Source organism: Sebastes fasciatus, chromosome 14 (genome assembly GCF_043250625.1).
Source record: "Sebastes fasciatus isolate fSebFas1 chromosome 14, fSebFas1.pri, whole genome shotgun sequence".
Classification (NCBI taxonomy): domain Eukaryota; kingdom Metazoa; phylum Chordata; class Actinopteri; order Perciformes; family Sebastidae; genus Sebastes; species Sebastes fasciatus.
This window is the reverse complement of record NC_133808.1, coordinates 7,086,697-7,106,361: the sequence shown is the minus strand read 5'-3', so window position 1 is coordinate 7,106,361 and position 19,665 is coordinate 7,086,697. Positions and strand designations below refer to the sequence as shown.

The window sequence follows — 19,665 nt, the reverse complement described above, 5'->3', positions numbered from 1 at the left end:
ATTTGCTCACTCCAATGTTGATAAGAGTATTAAATACTTGACAAATCTCCCTTTAAGGTACATTTTGAACAGATATAAAATGTGTGATTATTTGTGATCCATCACAATTAACTATGGACAATCATGCGATTAATTGTGATTAAATATTTTAATCGATTGACAGCCCTAATTTAAAGACAATACATTTCAGGTAATATAATTAATACATATATGATATTTTTCTGTATCCATAGGAATGAATGAATCAATAGTGATCAGCGGTTGTCTTCAACTGGCTTACTGTATTGTACTGTACTCTACAATGTTGTTGTGTTTTCAGGTTTTAAAGTTCACTTTCATATCTCATTGTATCAGCATATCGAGACAGAGTTTGAACTCTTGGAATCAACGTGATTTATTGGTGTTGTGAGTAGAAAGACATGCTGAGCTGGTGACTGATAAGTATGTATCTCCACACTGCTGTTGACGCTGTCTGACTCTGGAGTCGCCGTGAAGTCAATGGATTCATTCATGGTACATTACTTTCTCTCTAGTTTGCAGCTGTAGAGCGAGTGTGTGAGTATCATAATGTGTGTGTGTGTGAGAGAGAGGGAAAGTCAGAGAGGAAAAGAGCCGGGTGGAGCGGGGGGGCAACTCATATTTAACCTGTAACTTGAGAAGCTGATAACAAGGAGCGAATGAAGAATGAGCTTGTGAGGAATGAGTGTGTGGGTGAAAGAGAGAGAAATACAGTGAGAGACAGAGAAAGAAAAGAGCTGTGCTTTTGTTTCCTCGGAGCTCACGTCCCGTTTCCCCCCTGATCTCCCTGGGAAATTCGGTTCAATATTTTTTCTCCTTTCTCGTTACTCGTGTGTCTCCCCGTTTCGGGAGGAGGGTGAGAAATAGACTGAACGAGAGGGAGGAGGAGAAAACCTCAGGCAGAGAAAGAGAGAGGGGGAAATAGCTCTAGCCCGTAGCCAGACTTTGCCTGCTTATTCAGCGCCGAGTGCTGCACTGCGCCGTTTCCAGTTGTGGGATGTTGAGATCTGCCTTTGGCTGCACTTCTCGCGCTCACATAAAGACTCTTTAGACATTTTTATGCTCGTTTTCTTGGAGGAGGAGTGAGAGAGGGAGAGACTAGCCAGACCTATTAGCCTGGAGCCTGAAACACACACACACACACACACACACACACACACACACACACACACACCAACTCTCTCTCTCTATCTATCTCTCTCTCCGACACACACACACACACTTGTACACTCCTCCAGCTCCGTGCTGCACCAAGGTAACAGTGAGTGGATTTAGCTTTAACCATCTGGATCGGAGAGCGCAGAGAAAACCTCTCTGCTGCACAGAGAGAGGGGGGGGAAAGGACCATGCAGCACTAAAAACACAGAGAGAACCAAAGAGTGAAAGAGAGAACGACACACACACACACTGAGAGAGGATGGCCACCGCAGTGTTTCAGGTAAGGAGTGTGGTTGTAAGAGGGGGGAAAAGAGCTGCTGATGTCTGGTTGTCTGTTGGAGCGCCTGGCTGTCCCAAGTGTTGGCTTGTGCTGTGCTCTGTTTCACAGCAAACCCTCCGCATTATGGATTTGCTTTATTCGGTAGGGAGAAAGAGAAAGCTTTAAGTGCTCTCAGATGTATGTTTTTTTTTTGGCATGTATGCATCCTGGCATTGCTGCGGTACTAGTAGGTTTTAATGTGTTTTTTGCACATGCATTCATGCAGTAGATGTACAGTTTGTATGGATATGTGTGTCTGAAAAAGTAATCATGACGTGTGTGTGTGCACAGCGCTGCTTCTAGTATGTGTAACTGGTATGGATGACAGGAATGTGAGCATGTAAGAGCTTGGAATTTGTGTTTGTTGTATCACTGTAGACGTTGTATGTATGTGTGGATGTAATGTAAAGCACTGCTTGTTTTCTGGAGGGCTGGAGTGTCTGTGTGTGGTCTCCTTGGCTTACCATGTTTTGCGGTTGGTGGCCCATGGTCATGGCTGGAACGACAGCGGTGGCGTACTGTACTGTATGCCTCTTCTCTTCTCTTCTCAGCACCTATCGACGGTACTTTAGTGTGTACTGTATGTGCGTGTGTGTCTGTATTCATCCCTTTCTGACCCAATTTTCAAAGCACAGTTTGAAAAAGAACACACATTTGTGGTAGAAAGTGTTTCATCTATGAAATATGTATTATGTTTTTCACGAGAGGGAGAAAGTGTGTGTGCGTAAGCTCTCTTCCACTGATTTCCATGTCGGTGTGTCTGCAGCCATGAAGTCAGCCGCAGTTTCACAAAAGTTGTTGCACAGAAAACATCGCCCCAGGCGTGAGAAAAAACGACAGTGCTTTGGGAATTTTTGGCACGTAGAGTGAGTCACAATTGCCTCCGATTTGCTTCAAATTTAGGAGAAAGAGAATAAGGGCATAGTGTGAGATACATAGATTTTGCAAGGTAGCACTGTACGCTGACAACTGTGATTTTCCCTATCAACCCGGTCTGTGGTGGTGCATGGCTTCTTAACGGATTCTTATTTGTTTAGGAGGATGTAGTGCTGCTAGCACCACCATTATACTATGTAAGATAAGACTTAAATTGTGTTTAGTCATTCAAATATGTTGCAAATAAATGCGTTAATGTACTGTATTTCAATAGAACTACAATGGCAGCCAGATGCGGGTCCTGTTGGTTGTTGCTGGTGTCATCCCTGTGACGTTCTAGTTATACTGTAGAACGGTCTTGCACCAGGCCAGTGAGTCAAATCAGTCCTGGCTATATACATCTCTGGCTCTCTGTGCATTGTGTATGTACAGTACCCTGCAGCTTCCAGGTTCCCATCAAGTACAGTGTGCACAGCAGTCTATAATCTACATGGCAGCTTCATTATATGCGCAGAGGACCAGAAGCCCAGTAATCCTATACTGGAGTTGATTTGTGATAATTGGATTAAACACAACTTTTAGATTTTGGATTTAAGATGCTCATTGAGGACATTTGTTGGCTGTGACTTCGGCTTAAAGAAGCTAAAACACTCGATAGAGCTGAGGTGAACTGCGTTGTGTGATAATCCTGTGTGGGTTCGTCACTACTAGTCACATTTCACATAGTCATTCAACAACTCAGCCGGCAGAGAAAATTATGGCTTTTCTGCAAACCATGGGATCCGTTTAATGTTGACGTTCCTGAATCCCAAAAAAACTTTTCATAAATATGTTTCATATGAATGAAGTATATTATATCAGGATAATCCATTGAGATGATCATCTCGTTTTCGAGGGGGTCCGTATCAGCCCCGTATCTGGCTTGCAGAAATGCACAATGACACGTGGTTAACGTTGTGAAACGATTGGTTAGGTTTAGGCAACAAAACTACGTTAAGGTTAGAAAATGCGTCAAGTTTTTTTGTTGAAATAACGCAACAATGTAACGCCCTTAGCGGACTGTCTTACATAATGTTACATAAACAAAACTATGGTACGTGAAACATTGGTGCGTGAAACAACGGTACGTGAAACATTGGTGCGTGAAACAACGGTAAAAGAGTAAACTCAGCGTTTCCTTTTGCTTTCACCTGGGACATGAACAGTGGTCTCCTGGGTGAAAGTCATGTGTTTGTTTGACCTTTGTGGACCTGTATTGGTTACTGTATACTCGTTATTATACCACGTAACTTTCAACAACGGTCGCACGATATACTACGTCACTTGCTCTGACTGAATGCAAAAATGTCCACATTCAACATGTCCGCGGTTTGCAGAAACGTAGTATTTTCTTCATGACGCAACGCTGCATTTGATCCATTGTTGGTATAAAAGTATTGATTAGAGCACCTCTATATGCTGTATTGTGCGATATTTGACATCAGATTTGTCGGCACTTGTCACATGATGTGTGACCCACACATTCCTGTTAAGCATTCCTTGTCAAACATTTCAATGTAACACAGCACTGTCCTGCCCGGACAGCGGCATTACCCATGACTCCTGGTTGTGTGGGAATGGCGTATACATCCACTGGCAGGGAGCCCGTGCCGGACTGGATTTCAGAGAGGACATTTTTCATCATTACCATCTGCCAGGGAAACAGTGCTCCAGTCAACCCCCCGTCCCTCCTTTAGGCAGCTCATGATAGATGCCTAACCACAGACACACATAAACCGCACATGAAGCCAGGACGGGCATATAGAAAGGGTTGGGCAGTTTGGGAAGGTGTGTGTTGGGAGATTATGTCCGTGTGTGTGTGTGAGGTTCTGGGATTAGGGATAAGGCAGTGGTCCATGGACCATATAAAACCACCAGCATGAATTCTCATGCTTCTCTGCTGACGTAATCCTTCCTTGGTGTGTGTGTGTGTGTGTTTCAGTCCTTGCAGACGCAGCTCAACCTCTTACATTACTATGTATTGTAAAAGAGAACATTTTAGTTTGTTTTTATGCTTTCCGTGCAGGCGAAAGCCGTAGCTGAAGTCATTATGTCTTTGGATTGTCCGTATGTCCAGCTGTATGTCTGTCCGTATGTTCCATTCATGTGAATATCTCAGGAACACCTGGAGGGAATTCCTTCAAATGTGGCACCGACGTCCACTTGGACTTAAAGATGAACTGATTCGATTTTGGTGGTCAAAGGTCAAGGTCACTGTGACCTCACAAGACATGTTTTTGGCCATAACTCAAGAATTCATATGCTAATTATGACAATTTCACACAAATTTCTAACAGGATGAAATGATGAAGTGATGACATTTTACACGGACATGGACGTAAACTGTAATTTGACCGGCTGGCGGAACCGTAGGGCGATAATTCTAGTTTTAATTTGCTGTTTCATTGTTCCTCTCCTTTCCTCTTCTCCCCATGCATCCAAACAGATTGATGGATACTAGATATTAGGGCTGGGACGAATCATCTATCTTTCAATTCGATACAATCACGATACTTGGGTGTTGATTCGATAGGTATTGCGATTTTTAAGTTTTGCGATTCTACAAGTAATGCGATGTGATATATCGATTTATTGCGATTTTTGTTACCTTTTTTTAACACTAGACCATGGGAACAAGTTGAATCATACACTTCTAGGGACTTTTACTTTGAAAAATATCTAAATTAATACAGTAAGAATGTTTGATTTTCAGCATGTATGTGGTCAGAGACACCTTATTTTGAAAACCAGACGTAGACACACATGTAGACTTCCGCTAACTTCGCCAAGTCCGTCTCCCGTCAGCAGCGTTCTCTTTATACATCCATGGTCAGCTCCATCAGGGCCGTTTGAATGCATTTAACATAAATGTCAGTATATGGGTGCTCTACAGTTGTAGCGTCGGCCGATTTGACCATGGAGATGAGAGTGACGGCTGACATGACCGCACGTTACCGCAATACGATAATGTTTCCTATCCATGACAGAGTTAGCATGCAGCTTTAGCCATGATGTCTAGCTCTGCTTTTCCTGCAATGAGTGAAACCTAAATTGTTTCCATACTTAGTGTTTACCACTTTGGATTTAACACGTGTGGGTGCAGGTCGTATCCACGCAGGAACCTCCACCGTTTTTCACTTTTTCGTTTCGGCTCGTGGTGGCTGGCTAGTTTGTTTTGGTTGACGGAGTTGGAACGGATATGACGTCACGTCACTCAGACTGCAACAATAAAAGCGATAACTTCCTACTACCTCCGCATGGACTAAAAATGGAGCAAATATATAGATTCTGGCATTAAAAAAATCAATTTCAAAATCGTAAAAAAAAAACGCGATACATAGGTGAATCAATTTTTTTCCCCCACCTCTACTAGATATATAGAAAACTTGGCATTGGCCCTTGATTCAAGGGCATAAAGTTACATTGAAATATGAGCAAGTGACAAGTTTGACCATTTACTCAAAGCTATGCTCAAGTACAAAGTTTGCATATACAGCATATGGTAAATCAATACATGGCTTGATACATATCCTGCTTAATGTAATACTAATTATGTTCTATTTTTTTAATTTCTTTCATCCTCACAAAATGCTCCGTAGAACTGTAATGTGTCCACAGCAATGTGTTTGTCCTCTGGACTAAATTCTGGCACAAACTGTGAACCTGCAATACATTAGCAACATAAATAATCTATAGCCGTGCCAAAGCATCATGCCATACCGTTGGGCTTTTAGTATGATTAATAGTATCCAATGAAGGCACAGTAAAAGCTTCACGTTTTCCAAGGGCGTCATATGTTTCACTTATGGTCGTTACTTAGCAGCTCGTCTGGCACATGTGAGAAACTGCTGTCATAGGCCCAGAGGAAGGCGTTTAAAGAGTGTATGAAGGAACATATCCGGTTGCAGTTAAAATGAACAGTGGTCCCCTTTAGAATTTACTGCTTTGAGGCTGTAACAGCTCAGTACGGTTAAGACGCGACAAAGACCACCAACTTGGACCAAGTCATGCCTCGTTCATTCACACGGAACGGAAGAAATGTTTTCAGTTTCATTGTTTGGTTTTATTTTGTGCTGCAACTCAAACTGGTGTTTTCACCAAACTTGTGCATTAAATCAGGTCGGTGTTTCAGACAAGAATGGGTAGAAAGTGACTTTGTTGGTTTCCTTTCAAGAAAAGCTCAACTCTAAATGAAACCACTTGCCCACAATCATTGTTTCTCCCCATTTGTCCTTCAGTGACAACTGGTGCCAGCACACTCAGACCAAAGCTTTCTGCAGACCTTCACAGTCTAATACCCCTTAAATAGAGGAACTTCTCATAATACCCCTAAAAAGAGGAACATTATAGTGAAACGTTTAATGACGGCTAATCTTTTAAATGACTCCGTGCAATCAAGCTTAAAGCCTGGTATAATGGCCCTTTCTTACACAGCGTTTGCATTTTTCATAGTCAAGAAACAAGAAAGAATGGGAAAAAAACGTTCCCAGTCTTTGACATGGCTTTATAGTTTGACAAGCAGCTTTACATTTTTGACCACCAAATGATATTGTTCCCCATTTGCCATGACAACGCCAAGATGGCTGCCCTATCAGTTGCAAAACTACTCAAACCAATGGCTATACACTGCCTTCTCATCACATATTGTAGCTGTATAGACATAGTATGATTTTGTTGTGGAGGTAGAAGGCCTTATTTGACCCTTGCAAGGCTCCATCTTGCAAACCCTAACCCTGATTCCCTAACACAGATCTATTTTGGCTTAAAAGCAACATGATGTTTATTGAATGTGGCTCCTCCAATGAAACTCAGCTGAAGTTTTGTGATGTTTAGGCCATGCGGAGAGTTGCAGATCTATAGATTTATTCGGCTTTTGTTGCCCGATGCCCTCAGATGCAGATGGGCTATAGGATGTTGTACATTGGCGGAGAGGGAGAATGACATCTTTCAGTGTGTTTATTCAGAAGGCACAAGAAAGGCAAGGTTTCATGATGTCACATTTTAAGAATTCCCCTCCATCACCCCACTAGTGGGTTTCTATCCTAACTCTGGATTTAGTTGCTGACTTTAATACTTTGACGTGATTCTAATGCACTTTGACAAGATGCCATTGCTTTGAACCTCTGTGGTCACATATTACATCACTGCATACAGCTTCTTTTAAGATTTATGGCAGATTTGGAGAAGCAGCTCCTGGCTGTGCTCTCGAGGCATCAACTTGCATTAGAAGTTATTGGAAAGCAGTGGTACAGCCACCAGGAGGGAATCGAGTGGGTGGGGCCGCTTTTGCCACCTTGTTTATTTTGTAAGGTTTTCTAAACTAACTGGTTTCAATGTTTTTTCATCATTGAATATGATACAATTTTTATTACTTTGACGTAATAACCATTTCTGAACTCTCTGAACTTCCCTAACCTTCTTATCCCTGTGTTGCTTACAGTAAATCCAGTCCTCAGATGAGGATGGGTATATTGTTTTTTACTGGAATTGTTATGAATTAAAATGTACTGGAAAAATGGTATAGCCCTGCACAAGTATGAACTTTTGACTGTAAATCTTCATGATTACCATGTTGCCCAATAAAATGACAGCTTTCAGATTATGAAGAATTTAAAGGGGACATACTGTCAATCGATTAAAATATTTAAGCGTGATTAATTGCATGATTGTCCATAGTTAATCACAGATTTTTATCTGTTAAAAATGTACCTTAAAAGGGAGATTTGTCAATTATTTAATACTCTTACCAACATGGGAATGGACAAATATGCTTGCTTTATACAAATTTATGTATATTTTAATTATTAGAAATCAATCATAAACACAAAACGATAGCAAATATTAGCCAGAAACCCTCACAGGTACTGCATTTAGCATAAAAAATATGCTCAAATCATAACATGGCAAACTGCAGCCCAACAGGCAACAACAGCTGTCAGTGTGTCAGTGTGCTGACTTGACTATGACTTAACCCAAACTGCATGTGATTATCATAAAGTGTTCATGTCTGTAAAGGGGAGATTCGTGGGTACCCATAGAACCCATTTTCATTCACATGTTGAGGTCAGAGGTCAAGGGACCCCTTTGAAAATGGCCATGCCAGTTTTTCCTTGACAAAATTTAGCGTAAGTTTGGAGCGACAAGCTAGTATGACATGGTTGGTAACAATGGATTCCTTAGCTTTTTAGTTTCATATGATGTCAGTATCTTCACTCTAGCTTTAAAACTAAACCCAATACAACCTAAAAATTGCAAGTTCCGTTAATGCGTTAAAGAAATTAGTGGCGTTAAAACAAATTTGCGTTAACGCGCTCACAGCCCTATGACATATCATGAAAAGCTCACTTTTTCAGTACTTGTGCTTCTGCATTCGGGTATCTTGAGTGCCTACCAACCCACAAACTGTGAAACAAGACAACCCAGTCAGTTTTTTGTGGGCTGCCTGTATCAGAAAACGTGATTCAACAAGCCATTCAGATGTGGCTCCCCTTCCTATGTCACATGCAGGCTCATTAGAATATACCGCCCACAGCTTGAGAACTACCTTTGCAAAGGTGCACCATATTTTTCTCGCAATCGAGTAAGACCAGACTGGGCTTTTTCTTAAAGACACAGGCGTTAAAATGGACCGTTTCAGACAGAGGTGGAATACAGGTATATTCAGACAGACAGTATAGGAAAAATAATGTTTGAACATTAAACCACGTAATCATGTTCTAAGAGAAACCAAAAATACAGGTATGAACCTGAAGATGAGCATGAAATATCCCCTTTAAATGTCATGCTCAGGTGATGGATAAAAATCGTGCAATCAGTTACCTTTGATTGTCAGTCGGCCAAATCTATTAAAAACATGAGTGAAAGTGCGGTATGATTCCATGTGACTGAGCATCCATGTGAACACTATGTGAAGTATGTGCCCGTGTGTGTGTGTGCCAATCGTCGACTGGGAGGGTGAAGAGGTTGTTTTCCTTTTTTTTCCCCCTCTTATCAAGCCTTCATGTCTCTCTGAGGAATGTTTATAGAAAGCAGACCTGGTTCTTTGGTTTTGCAAGAAAGGCCTCATGTTGTTGTTTGCTTTTCATGGCTGATTGATGGGGAAGGGGGCTTGGTCTTGAACAGAAAGACAGGAAACGTCGGTGCCAGGTTCCTGAATCTCTCCACGCAGCTGAGACTTGAGGACTGGTGTGCTAAAAGATGAGGAGATGTTTGTCTGGCCATTAAAGCATTAATACGTCTCTTCTTACTTCTAGGAAGTAATGTAAAATGTAGTATTTTGGGTAGTTTTTTTGCACTTCATTTTCAATAGCTTTCTATGTTTTGGATGGATGTACATACAGTACTGGCATGGTTGCTCTGCTGGATAGTTCTACATCAAAAGAAGACTGTAATGGCCTTGATAGTTTTTCCCAGCTTGTTTATGACTTGCTAATGGCAGTGTTGATTTTGCCTCCCGAGACGTGTTATTAATATTTATTATAGTAGTGTTTGTGCAGCAGTGATTAATGCTTGCAGGAGTCTGGTTATGCAGGTCTGAGAATGTATCGATATATCTGTCAGTAGATTTCGAATGCACGTGTTGAGTGAACCTCACAATTACTTCTTACATAATCTCTATTCTGACATTTCCCATATTCAACTGTTGATGCATGCGTGAGGAAAACAATTTTGTGCAAAAAAAAAAAAAGAAAAGGGGAGTTGAAAGATAAATAGATAAAGGAGGCAGAGGAGGAGGAGAAAGACGAGGCGAGACTTTGGCGGGATTAAATGTGAAACCCCAAACCCGCCCATCCATCTGTCATTACATACAGCAAAGTGTGTAGGTGTGAGTTAGTTGCCTGTAAGATCCTTGCATGTTAACATAAATATCCTTCCCTCCTCGGGGCTTTTTTTGCCAGAGTTATAAGTTAATAGCTTATCTTGTCGTGGTTGACTCTTAGCGCAGGCTCGCCTCAGCTTGTCCAATTTCCCTGCTGACAACAACCACCTGCCTTCCGAGACAGAGGCACTCCTCACACAAAGTCAATATAGCCTAGAAAGACAGCAGCTATCACAGTTCAAGCTTCCACAAAATATACATGGTAAGAGCATCACAGACTGCACTGAACCCAATGTGTCTTTGAGTAGTTGACAAAATAATGGCACCACAAGGTCCATTTAGTAGCTGATCTTCATCTTCAACAAGTCCTCCAACCCATACGACCACACAGGTCATTTGTTACGACCCTCTAATACGACCCACAGGAGCGTTTTCTATTTAGTGCCCCTACCGGTGGCAAGAGAACAACACGTCCTTATACCTAAAGGTAACATTCACAGTTTTAAACATGTGTTTAATAATGTGAAACGGTCGTAGTTTGGTTAGGTTTAGGCAACAACACTACTTGGTTAGGTTTAGGAAAAGAGCATGGTGCGGGTTAAAATAAGCATGTTTGCTACGTAACTTTAAGTTACCTTTGTAAGTTAACCTACATTACGTACATGATGTAAGTTAATTACGTTACGTACGTGATGTAAGTTAAGTACGTTACTTATGTGATGTAAGTTAAGTACGTTACTTACGTGATGTAAGTTAAGTATGTTACGTATGTGGCGTAAATTAAGGATGTGACATAAGTTCAGTACGTTACCTATGTGATGTATGTTAAGTTAGTTAAGTATGTGACGTAAGTTAAGTATGTGACGTAAGTTAAAAACGTTACATACTTGATGTGAGTTAAGTACGTTACTTATGTGGCATATGTTAAGTGCGTTGTGTAAGTTAACGTACGTACCGTACATGAATTAAAATAGCTCAACATTGACTTTTAGTTTGGCATGGGACACGAGCAGCGGCCCCTGGGTTAGAGTCCTTTTGGCCCATCATCCATCCCGGCCTCCATCCTACGTCTTTACTATGTCACCTGATTTCCTCCTTTGCTCTCGTCATAATTACTACGGCCTCTAGAAGTCTTACAATAAACATAAATACGGGTTGTAATAAGCTGCTTGTACAAACAACCTATGGAATAATGTTTTTTAGGGGGGAGGACAATCTCCTTCAGTGCTCTGAAAAGTGATGATTTCAACATTACACACATTTCTGGGCAGCTCCATCTGCTGATGAAAATGAAGTGATAGGATTGAAAGCTACTAAATGGACCTGGTGCTGAGATTGTTTTTGTTAACTAAATCCCGTTTCATTAGCCTGTCCTCAAGAGCACAGTACGGTGATATAATATGGTTAAGACTGTGGCAAATCCTGCACTCTGCCATGTTTAATATTAGTGTGCACAGTTACCACAATAACTGTAATAACCATGACATCATATTATGTGGTTATTTTTCTGTGTATTTAGGGACACAGTGGAAGGCCTACAGCATCATTTTCAATCACTTTTGGGACTAGTTTCTGACCTGGCAGTCAGTCTTGTGGCTTAAGGGTAGAATAAACTTTAAAGTCTCCCTCCACTCAAAACTGTGTTTTGCTTATTGTAACTGTTGTGTTGTTTGACCTTCACTGTGCAGAATAATGCATGTGAAGTATGTTTTCACGTTTTTTCATGTTAAAATACTCTATCAGACACAAATACTTATTCCAATATTGTTATGATGTATGCCTTGAAACATATCTGAAGGGGATCTCTAACTATTTCCCCTGATACACCCCAATTATTTTGGCTCATAGTCATTCCTGCAACCCTTTTCCGTTGAAGCCTCTCCTGTCTGACGTATCATGCGCGCATGTCTTTACACTGGTTCCTAACATCTCCTGCGAGGGAGCAGATGTCCAATGACATCATGTGGAAAAATGTTTTCATCTTTAACAGTGTCACTAAGATACCAAATGGGGTAGATGTTGAAAGACTATTATTCACTCTTGACAGAGGCTGAAGTTTTCCCCTGCTTCTTGTTTTTGAGCATTAAAGCAGCAGTAGGTGAAATTTGAGCAAATATGATTAGATAAAGTTATTTATATAAAACCGTCACTATATCCTGACAGTAGTACATGAGACAGGAAATTTGAAAAAAAAATCATGTTAATATTCTGTTACTGTAATGCCTATTTCTTGCATAAAATGTTTTCAGGAACATTTTGTAGTGTACTGTTTAGCTGTAAAATGAGAAAGTTTATGACCCGGTCGCCATGTTGAGATCAGTTGAGGAAATACCAAGCACCGCCCATTCTCATTTTACAGCTAAACAGTACACTACAAGATGTTTCTGGAAACATTTTACACAAGAAATAGGCATCACAGTAACAGAATATTAATACATATTTGATCAGCGCTGCCTAGTTTAAACGTTTGACCGGAGTTCGCGAATGATTGACAGCTGCCTCCTGAATGAACAGCCAATAGGAACGCTCTCTCTCTCTGAAATGATCTGAAATGACCTGTGATTGGCCAAAGCCTCCCGTCATGGGCTAGATTTTCTAAAGCCTTAAAACAGAGCCATGAGGAGGTGCAGAAGTCTAGTTTTCTCTCAGAACACTTGAATTACAATATGCTGAAAGGTTATTATGGATTTTTTGCCCAATGATGCCAAAAACATTCTGCGTACCCCCCACTTTAAGCTAAGGAAAACACCTCTGAGACATTTCTCTGTACAGTATATAGAAAGATGAAATAGATATTGATCTTGTCATCTGTCTTCCGGTAACACGGCAAGCAAGCACTCTGCCCGAAATGTCCAAGAGTTGCTTCAGTATGGAATAAATTGAAATGGGATTGGCAGTGAAAACTTAAATTAGGTTGCTTCCCATCAAAAGCAAAAAATAAACAAGGGACTTTAAGTATGGATGCCAAAGGGCGTACACTTCCCCACCCCCTTCTCTCAACCCGGATTCTTCAAAACTGCCTTCTTCTCTCGCCCCCTCCTCCTCCTCCTCCTCCTCCTCCTCCTTCCTCGTCCCCACCACTTGGCCTGGTGCCAGACAGTGAGAGCCATGCTAAATGTGTAAATTAGCGTGCTGGTAAATACCAGCTTTTAGCTGAAAGAGCCTGGGAAGGGAACGTGACCTCCGCTGTAACTTTGGAACAAAAGAAACAAGCCGTAGCTTCTCCCCTCTCCACGCCGTCAGTCCTGTCCAACAAAGACGGGGTGAGAATGAACAGGCGCTCCGGTCGGCAGAAGGCCACTCTTGAGTCCCGGCCGTGGAGAGGAAACATGGCAGGGACATGCAGCGGCTGTCAGAATTCTCCCTGGGAATCCAGTTATTCATACACAAGCAGAATAACATACAGTGTGTGTTCTTCGTTATGTTTTTATCTTCATATTTATTAGATCTACACAGATTTATCTCCGTTTGGTTATTTGCTACTGCAGTGATGTCGATCTTAATCTTTATACAGTACACATACTTGTTCCATGACGCTTTAATTTACAGTACAGTACACACACAGGAGCACACATGGATGGTGCATACACCTGCACACTTTTATTTTCAGTTAATCATTGAGACTATAACATTTCAGAAATTTGCATCATACATTCCAAGGTGACTTCTTCAAATATCTTGTTTTGTTTGCCAACAATGTTTGTTTTTTTTACTCAATAAATCTCTGAAATGAAATAAAAATAGTTATTTTTATTTTTATAGTTTATAATTGATAGATAATTGATTAATGGGCTAATTGCTTCTGCTCTAACAAATTGCACTGTATACAAGAAGACAGTACACTTAAATCACTTAAAGGCAGGGTGGGCGATCTTGAGAAACTAGCAAGAGTACTCTAAATTTAAAAAAGGGATTCAGCTGAAAGAACGAGCCCAGTGTTGTCAACTCTTTTCCAATGAAAGTAGGTAGCAGCACTAGCACCAAATGTCCCCAAAAATTGGGAGAAAGTCGCAAAGTCGGCAACACTGACAGTCCGTTGCTTCAGGCCTCCCTCCAAAGCCAATCCCCCAAAATTATCAGTACGCACTATCAATCGATTAAAATATTTAATTGTGATTAATCTCATGATTGTCCATAGTTAATCGCAATTAATCGCAAATTAATCACATATTTTGTATCTGTTCAAAATGTACCTTAAAGGGAGATTTGTCAAGTATTTAATACTCTTATCAACATGGGAGTGGACAAATATGCTGCTTTATATAAATGTATGTATATATTTATTATTGGAAATCAGTTAACAACACAAAACAATGACAAATATTGTCCAGAAACCCTCACAGGTACTGCATTTAGCATAACAAAATTGTACTCAAATCATAACATGGCAAACTGCAGCCCAACAGGCAACAACAGCTGTCAGTGTGTCAGTGTGCTGACTTGACTATGACTTGACCCAAACTGCATGTGATTATCATAAAGTGGGCATGTCTGTAAAGGGGAGACTCGTGGGTAACCATAGAACCCATTTTCATTCACATATCTTGAGGTCAGAGGTCAAGGGACCCCTTTGAAAATGGCCATGACAGTTTTGCCTCGCCAAAATTTTGCGTAAGTTTGGAGCGTTATTTAACCTTCTTTGCGACAAGCTAGTATGACATGGTTGGTACCAATGGGTTCCTTAGGTTTTCTAGTTTCATATGATGCCAGTTACTTCTACAGGGAACAGTGTTCGGAGATGGCTGGTCAGTCGTGTACATGTCCTGTAGTCCAAGCTGCTCAATAAATCTGAGATGTTCCACAACTTTCCCTGGAGGAATACAGAGGCCATAACTTTCACAGAGACAGAAGAAAAAAAATAAAAAGCTGTAGAGAGGTTATAGAAAACAAAATGAGTGTGGACATCGAGATTCTAGTAAATGATAATTCAGTATACGTACAGTAGATGCATCAAAACAGTTATATATCAATAAGGAATTAGATAAACACAAAGTGATAGGGCATGGACACTTGGACCAGAGCCCTCCCATCATTCCTCTGTGCTTTGATAACATCCCAATAAGTCCATATGGACCCGCACTCTGGCACACTCCACCATCACGGCGGCAGAAAAAGCCTTCTGTTACTGGTTACGGCTCGCAAATTGAATTTGCACACTGAATAGTTCTGCTGGGATGTGCCAGATGCAAGGAGCTGGATAAACATAAAAGCACTCAGGGCAGCCGTGTGTTTATACAGTATGCCAGCGAAAGAGGGCCGGGGAAAGTTTCGACGCACTGCCCCACGCTCTTTTCCACGCTGGAAACAAGCTTACCTGCGTGGCAATCGTTTCACTGCTTTGAATAAAGCTGGAATGTGCTTTTTTCTCTGCCGCAGTTTATCACTACGCTGTTTGATTTTCCCTACTCAGTTTGAGATTTATAGACATCGCAGAGATTTTACTGCACGTTGTTTACCCAAATAATGACTCAATTCATCATTTATTTAAGGCTCTACACCGGTCACGCCATAACGAGGGTCATTAAAGCGGCAGTAGGCGGAATGCTTTTGGCATCATTGGGCAAAAATTCCATAATAACCTTTCAGCATATTGTACTTCAAGTGTTCTGAGAGAAAACTAGACTTCTGCACCTCCTCATGACTCTGTTTTCAGGCTTTAGAAAGTCTAGCCCGTGATGGGAGACTTTGGCCAATCACAGGTCATTTCAGAGAGAGAACGTTCCTGTTGGCTGTTCATTCAATGGACGCAGCTGTCAGGCACTCTTGAACTCTGATCAAAAGGTCAAACTAGGCAGCGCTGATCAAATATGAATGAATCTTCTGTTCTAATGCCTATTTCTATGTTTTCAGAAACATCTTGTAGTGTACTGTTTAGCTGTGAAATGAGAACATTTTCTCCGGCTGGTGGGCGGTATTTCCTCAACTGATCAACAGTGGCTGCTGAGTCACAAACTTTCTCATTTTACAGCTAAACAGTACACTACAAGATGTTTCTGAAAACATTTGAGGAGAGAAATAGGCATTACAGTAACAGAATATTGATTCATATTTGATCAGCGCTGCCTAGTTTGACCATTTATCGGAGTTCGTGAGTGATTGACAGCTGCTCAGAGACGGCAAGGCTCCAGCTCGGCTCTGATTGGTTGTTTTCCTCCGGTCTGTGAAATCTTGCAGATGCCACAGAGTGCTACAGGAATGAGTCCTAAAGCCCGGAAATGAGTTAGCAATTTAGCACTTCCTGTTCCCTCGTCTGGAAGTCAATGGGTGTTTTGAATGGGATTTTAGTTAGATGCCTGAAATGAGAGCTGTGGTTAACACAAGCTGAAGAGATTTTAACGTTTTGTTCTACGATATAAAATACGTCAGTAAACATCTCATGTCATCACGCCGAGTCTTTCGCCTTTACAGCCTTGTTTTGTACACTCACGCTCATGCAACCGTGATGTAGTTTGTTTATAGCCTAACGTTACCTTCTGCCGATTGCATTCACACTTCAAAAATCATAAAAGTGTTTTTAATTTGTGGAGATTATCTTGCTGAACAAAACGTGTGTTTGCCACAGAGCTTGTTTTCTGTGATAATCCAAAACCTAATGGAAAAATCACATTGGCTTTTTGTCAAGGGAACCCAGGGCGATGCTAACCTCCTGTTGGCCTACAGTAATACGTCATTCCTGCACCACTCTATTAGGAACCCCGGAGGACACAGAGGCACATTATTTTTTTCAGATTGCCTGTCTCATGCACTGCTGTCAGGATGTAGTGACCGTTTTATAAAAAATAACTTATTTTAATCATATTTGCTCCAATTCTACCCACTGCTTTAACATATTCAGACCTGGGGGACTGACATCAGTTGCATAACATGGCTGAGTCTGGAGTGTGTCAGTAGCTAACTGCATGTGAACGCTGTCCTCCAAGCCAGAGACGTCTGACATGGTCTTTTTGTCTGCAGGAAATGGGCCCTTGTTTAATGCTGTTAACACAAGCATGCACGGAATGCAACAACACAATTATTCTTTATTATATTACACTCATTTGAATACTCCCGATAGCATCAACACACGCTCACTCACCAGGCCCCCTCCCCACGCACCGCCGAGCCCGGACAAAGGCTTTCTGTAGGTTCTCATCTCAATTCAAACTGGATTCAGAAGCCTTTGGTCACATCGTGTCCACCGTATGCTTGATTCAGATGTAAAAATAATATGTTTCTAGGCCAGTGGCATGTTCTGATCTTGTCTTGTGATTGCTTGAAAGTACTCTTATATGGCATGTGAGGACTGCACTAAGATAGATCTGAACTTGTCCTTTAACTGACTTATCTTTGGAGGATACAAATAAACTACAGCCAGTTCTGCAGTTCTGTGAAGCTGAACTTAAAGCTGCAGTAGGTAGAATTGGAGCAAATAAAAAGTCATTTTTATTAAACGGTCACTATGTCCTGACAGTAGTGCATGAGACAGGTCATCTGAAAAAAAATCATGTGTCTCTTTGTCCTCTGGTGTCCTCCGGTGCTCCTAATGGCATCTGCAAGATTTCATAGACCGGAGGAAAACAACCAATCAGAGCTGATCTAGAGTCTGCCGTCCAGCTGCCGTCTATGAGAGCCGGCTGTCAGTCACTTACGAACTCTGATCAAACGGTCAAACTAGGCAGCGCTGATCAAATATGAATCAATATTCTGTTACTGTAATGACTATTTCTTGCCTCAAATGTTTTCAGAAACATCTTGTAGTGCACTGTTTAGCTATAAAATTAGAAAGTTTGTGACCCGGTCACCATGTTGAGATCAGTTGAGGAAATACCAAGCACCGCCCACCAGCCGGAGCACAGCCAATAGGAACGCTCTCTCTCTGAAATTACCTGTGATTGGCCAAAGTCTCCCGTCACGGGCTAGATATTCTAAAGCCTGAAAACAGAGCCATGAGGAGGTGCAGAAGTCTAGTTTTCTCTCAGAACACTTGAATTACAATATGCTGGAAGGTTATTATGGGACTTATACCCAATGATGCCAAAAATATACTGCCTACTGCCACTTTAAGAACACTGTTGTCAATGCTAACATCAGCACGCTAATATGCTCAATGTTAACATACATACTTCTCAGATAAGATGTTTTTTTTTGTCAGGAGTGTTTTCCAGCCAGTGGTTTCCCGCTGCTTGACTTGTGGCTAGCCCACTGCTAAGTGCTCACCTGCCCCCTGCCTTGACATAAATATTCCCTGTGGTTTCTGGGAGATCCTGGCTGTGACTGCTTTACCAGACTGCAATAGTGCAAAAGTTCCACGCCAGCGCCAAGTCAAGAGGCAACTACTTAGCATGAGGGAGAATGTGAGCTATTCTGATGTGGGCGGACTACCTACCCGCTCAGTCTGACCTTTTCTTTTTATTACACTGGGGACATTGGCTAACTCGTCACTGATATCATCTTCAAACATAATTAACTCTGTTTAGCACAAATAAAAAAGCATGACTTTTATTAGACATGGCATTCAACTGAATGCCAGTTGTCATAGCCTTTTTGATGTTTGGAGAGGAGACTTGTTCATGAAATGGCTCTTTGTGTCACTATAACGTCACATTTCATGATTTAAATTTCACATGAATTCCACACAATGTATCAGATGTAACACCAGTGTATCTGATGGCTGAATGTTTGAATGAAAGGGTGTCCAGTCAAAGTAGTGTTCATTATATTTATGGCTTAATGGGGCCAGAAACCGGCAGTTATTTTTTCTCCTCCAACTCCATACTTGTAAAGCAGAGTGTTCTTTAGCTCAATTCTACAATGTATTCCTCCTGGTTTGTGTGCTTGGACATATTTGATTGGTCAACACATCGGGCCCTATCTTACACCCGGCGCAAAGCAGTAGTAGTAGTAAATCTGGAGGGGGGTATTTGTTTGGGTCCAGAATCGCTGACTCCACCTTTAAGTGTCTATATAAACAAAATAGAAGCAAACCATATACATGAACAAGATAAAATAACACATAATTTCATCACTTATCAATGTATTGGTTGTTACTCTCATACTAAATACCTTCCTGAGCAGAGCCACCCGATTAGACTGTTATCAGGCCATTAAATAAGCATTATCAGTCGCTACAAGCACCATAAATGTGGGTCAACAGGGCCTACTATGTTGTAAAAGTAAAAGTGAAACTTTCAACAAGCATCATGTTCTAACATGTTGTAAAACTGAATGAAACGTCACGTTTTGAACACAAACAAAAAGGCTTCTTTAGGTTTAGGCAACAAAAAAAACAGTTAAGTTTAGGCAACAAAAAACACTTTTGGGTTACTGTCACTGTCTATACTACAGCTCCTGACTTCCGCTTCTGCTCCTGTCATAATTACTACGGTCGCTAGAGGTTGCTGTCGTGTTCTTTTATACCTTCTTTCGGTGATCTACCATGTGAATAGATGATACAACC

General features: G+C 41.3%; 1 protein-coding gene across 17 annotated transcripts in view; it reads left to right on the top strand.

Annotated features, from left to right (window-relative positions):
* Positions 1-19,665, top strand: part of tns1b (tensin 1b) — a 203,583-nt gene that overhangs the window by 93,098 nt on the left and 90,820 nt on the right. The window contains exon 1 of one of the 17 annotated variants that reach the window (XM_074658338.1): positions 643-1,456. The exons of 12 other annotated variants lie outside the window; for them this stretch is intronic. In XM_074658338.1, the coding sequence (XP_074514439.1) occupies positions 1,436-1,456 (21 nt within the window). In that variant the 5' untranslated portion in view covers positions 643-1,435. Of the gene's footprint in view, positions 1-642; positions 1,457-19,665 lie in introns of those variants that run through there. 4 more of the 17 variants (XM_074658340.1, XM_074658343.1, XM_074658344.1 and 1 more) reach the window with 4 other exon arrangements.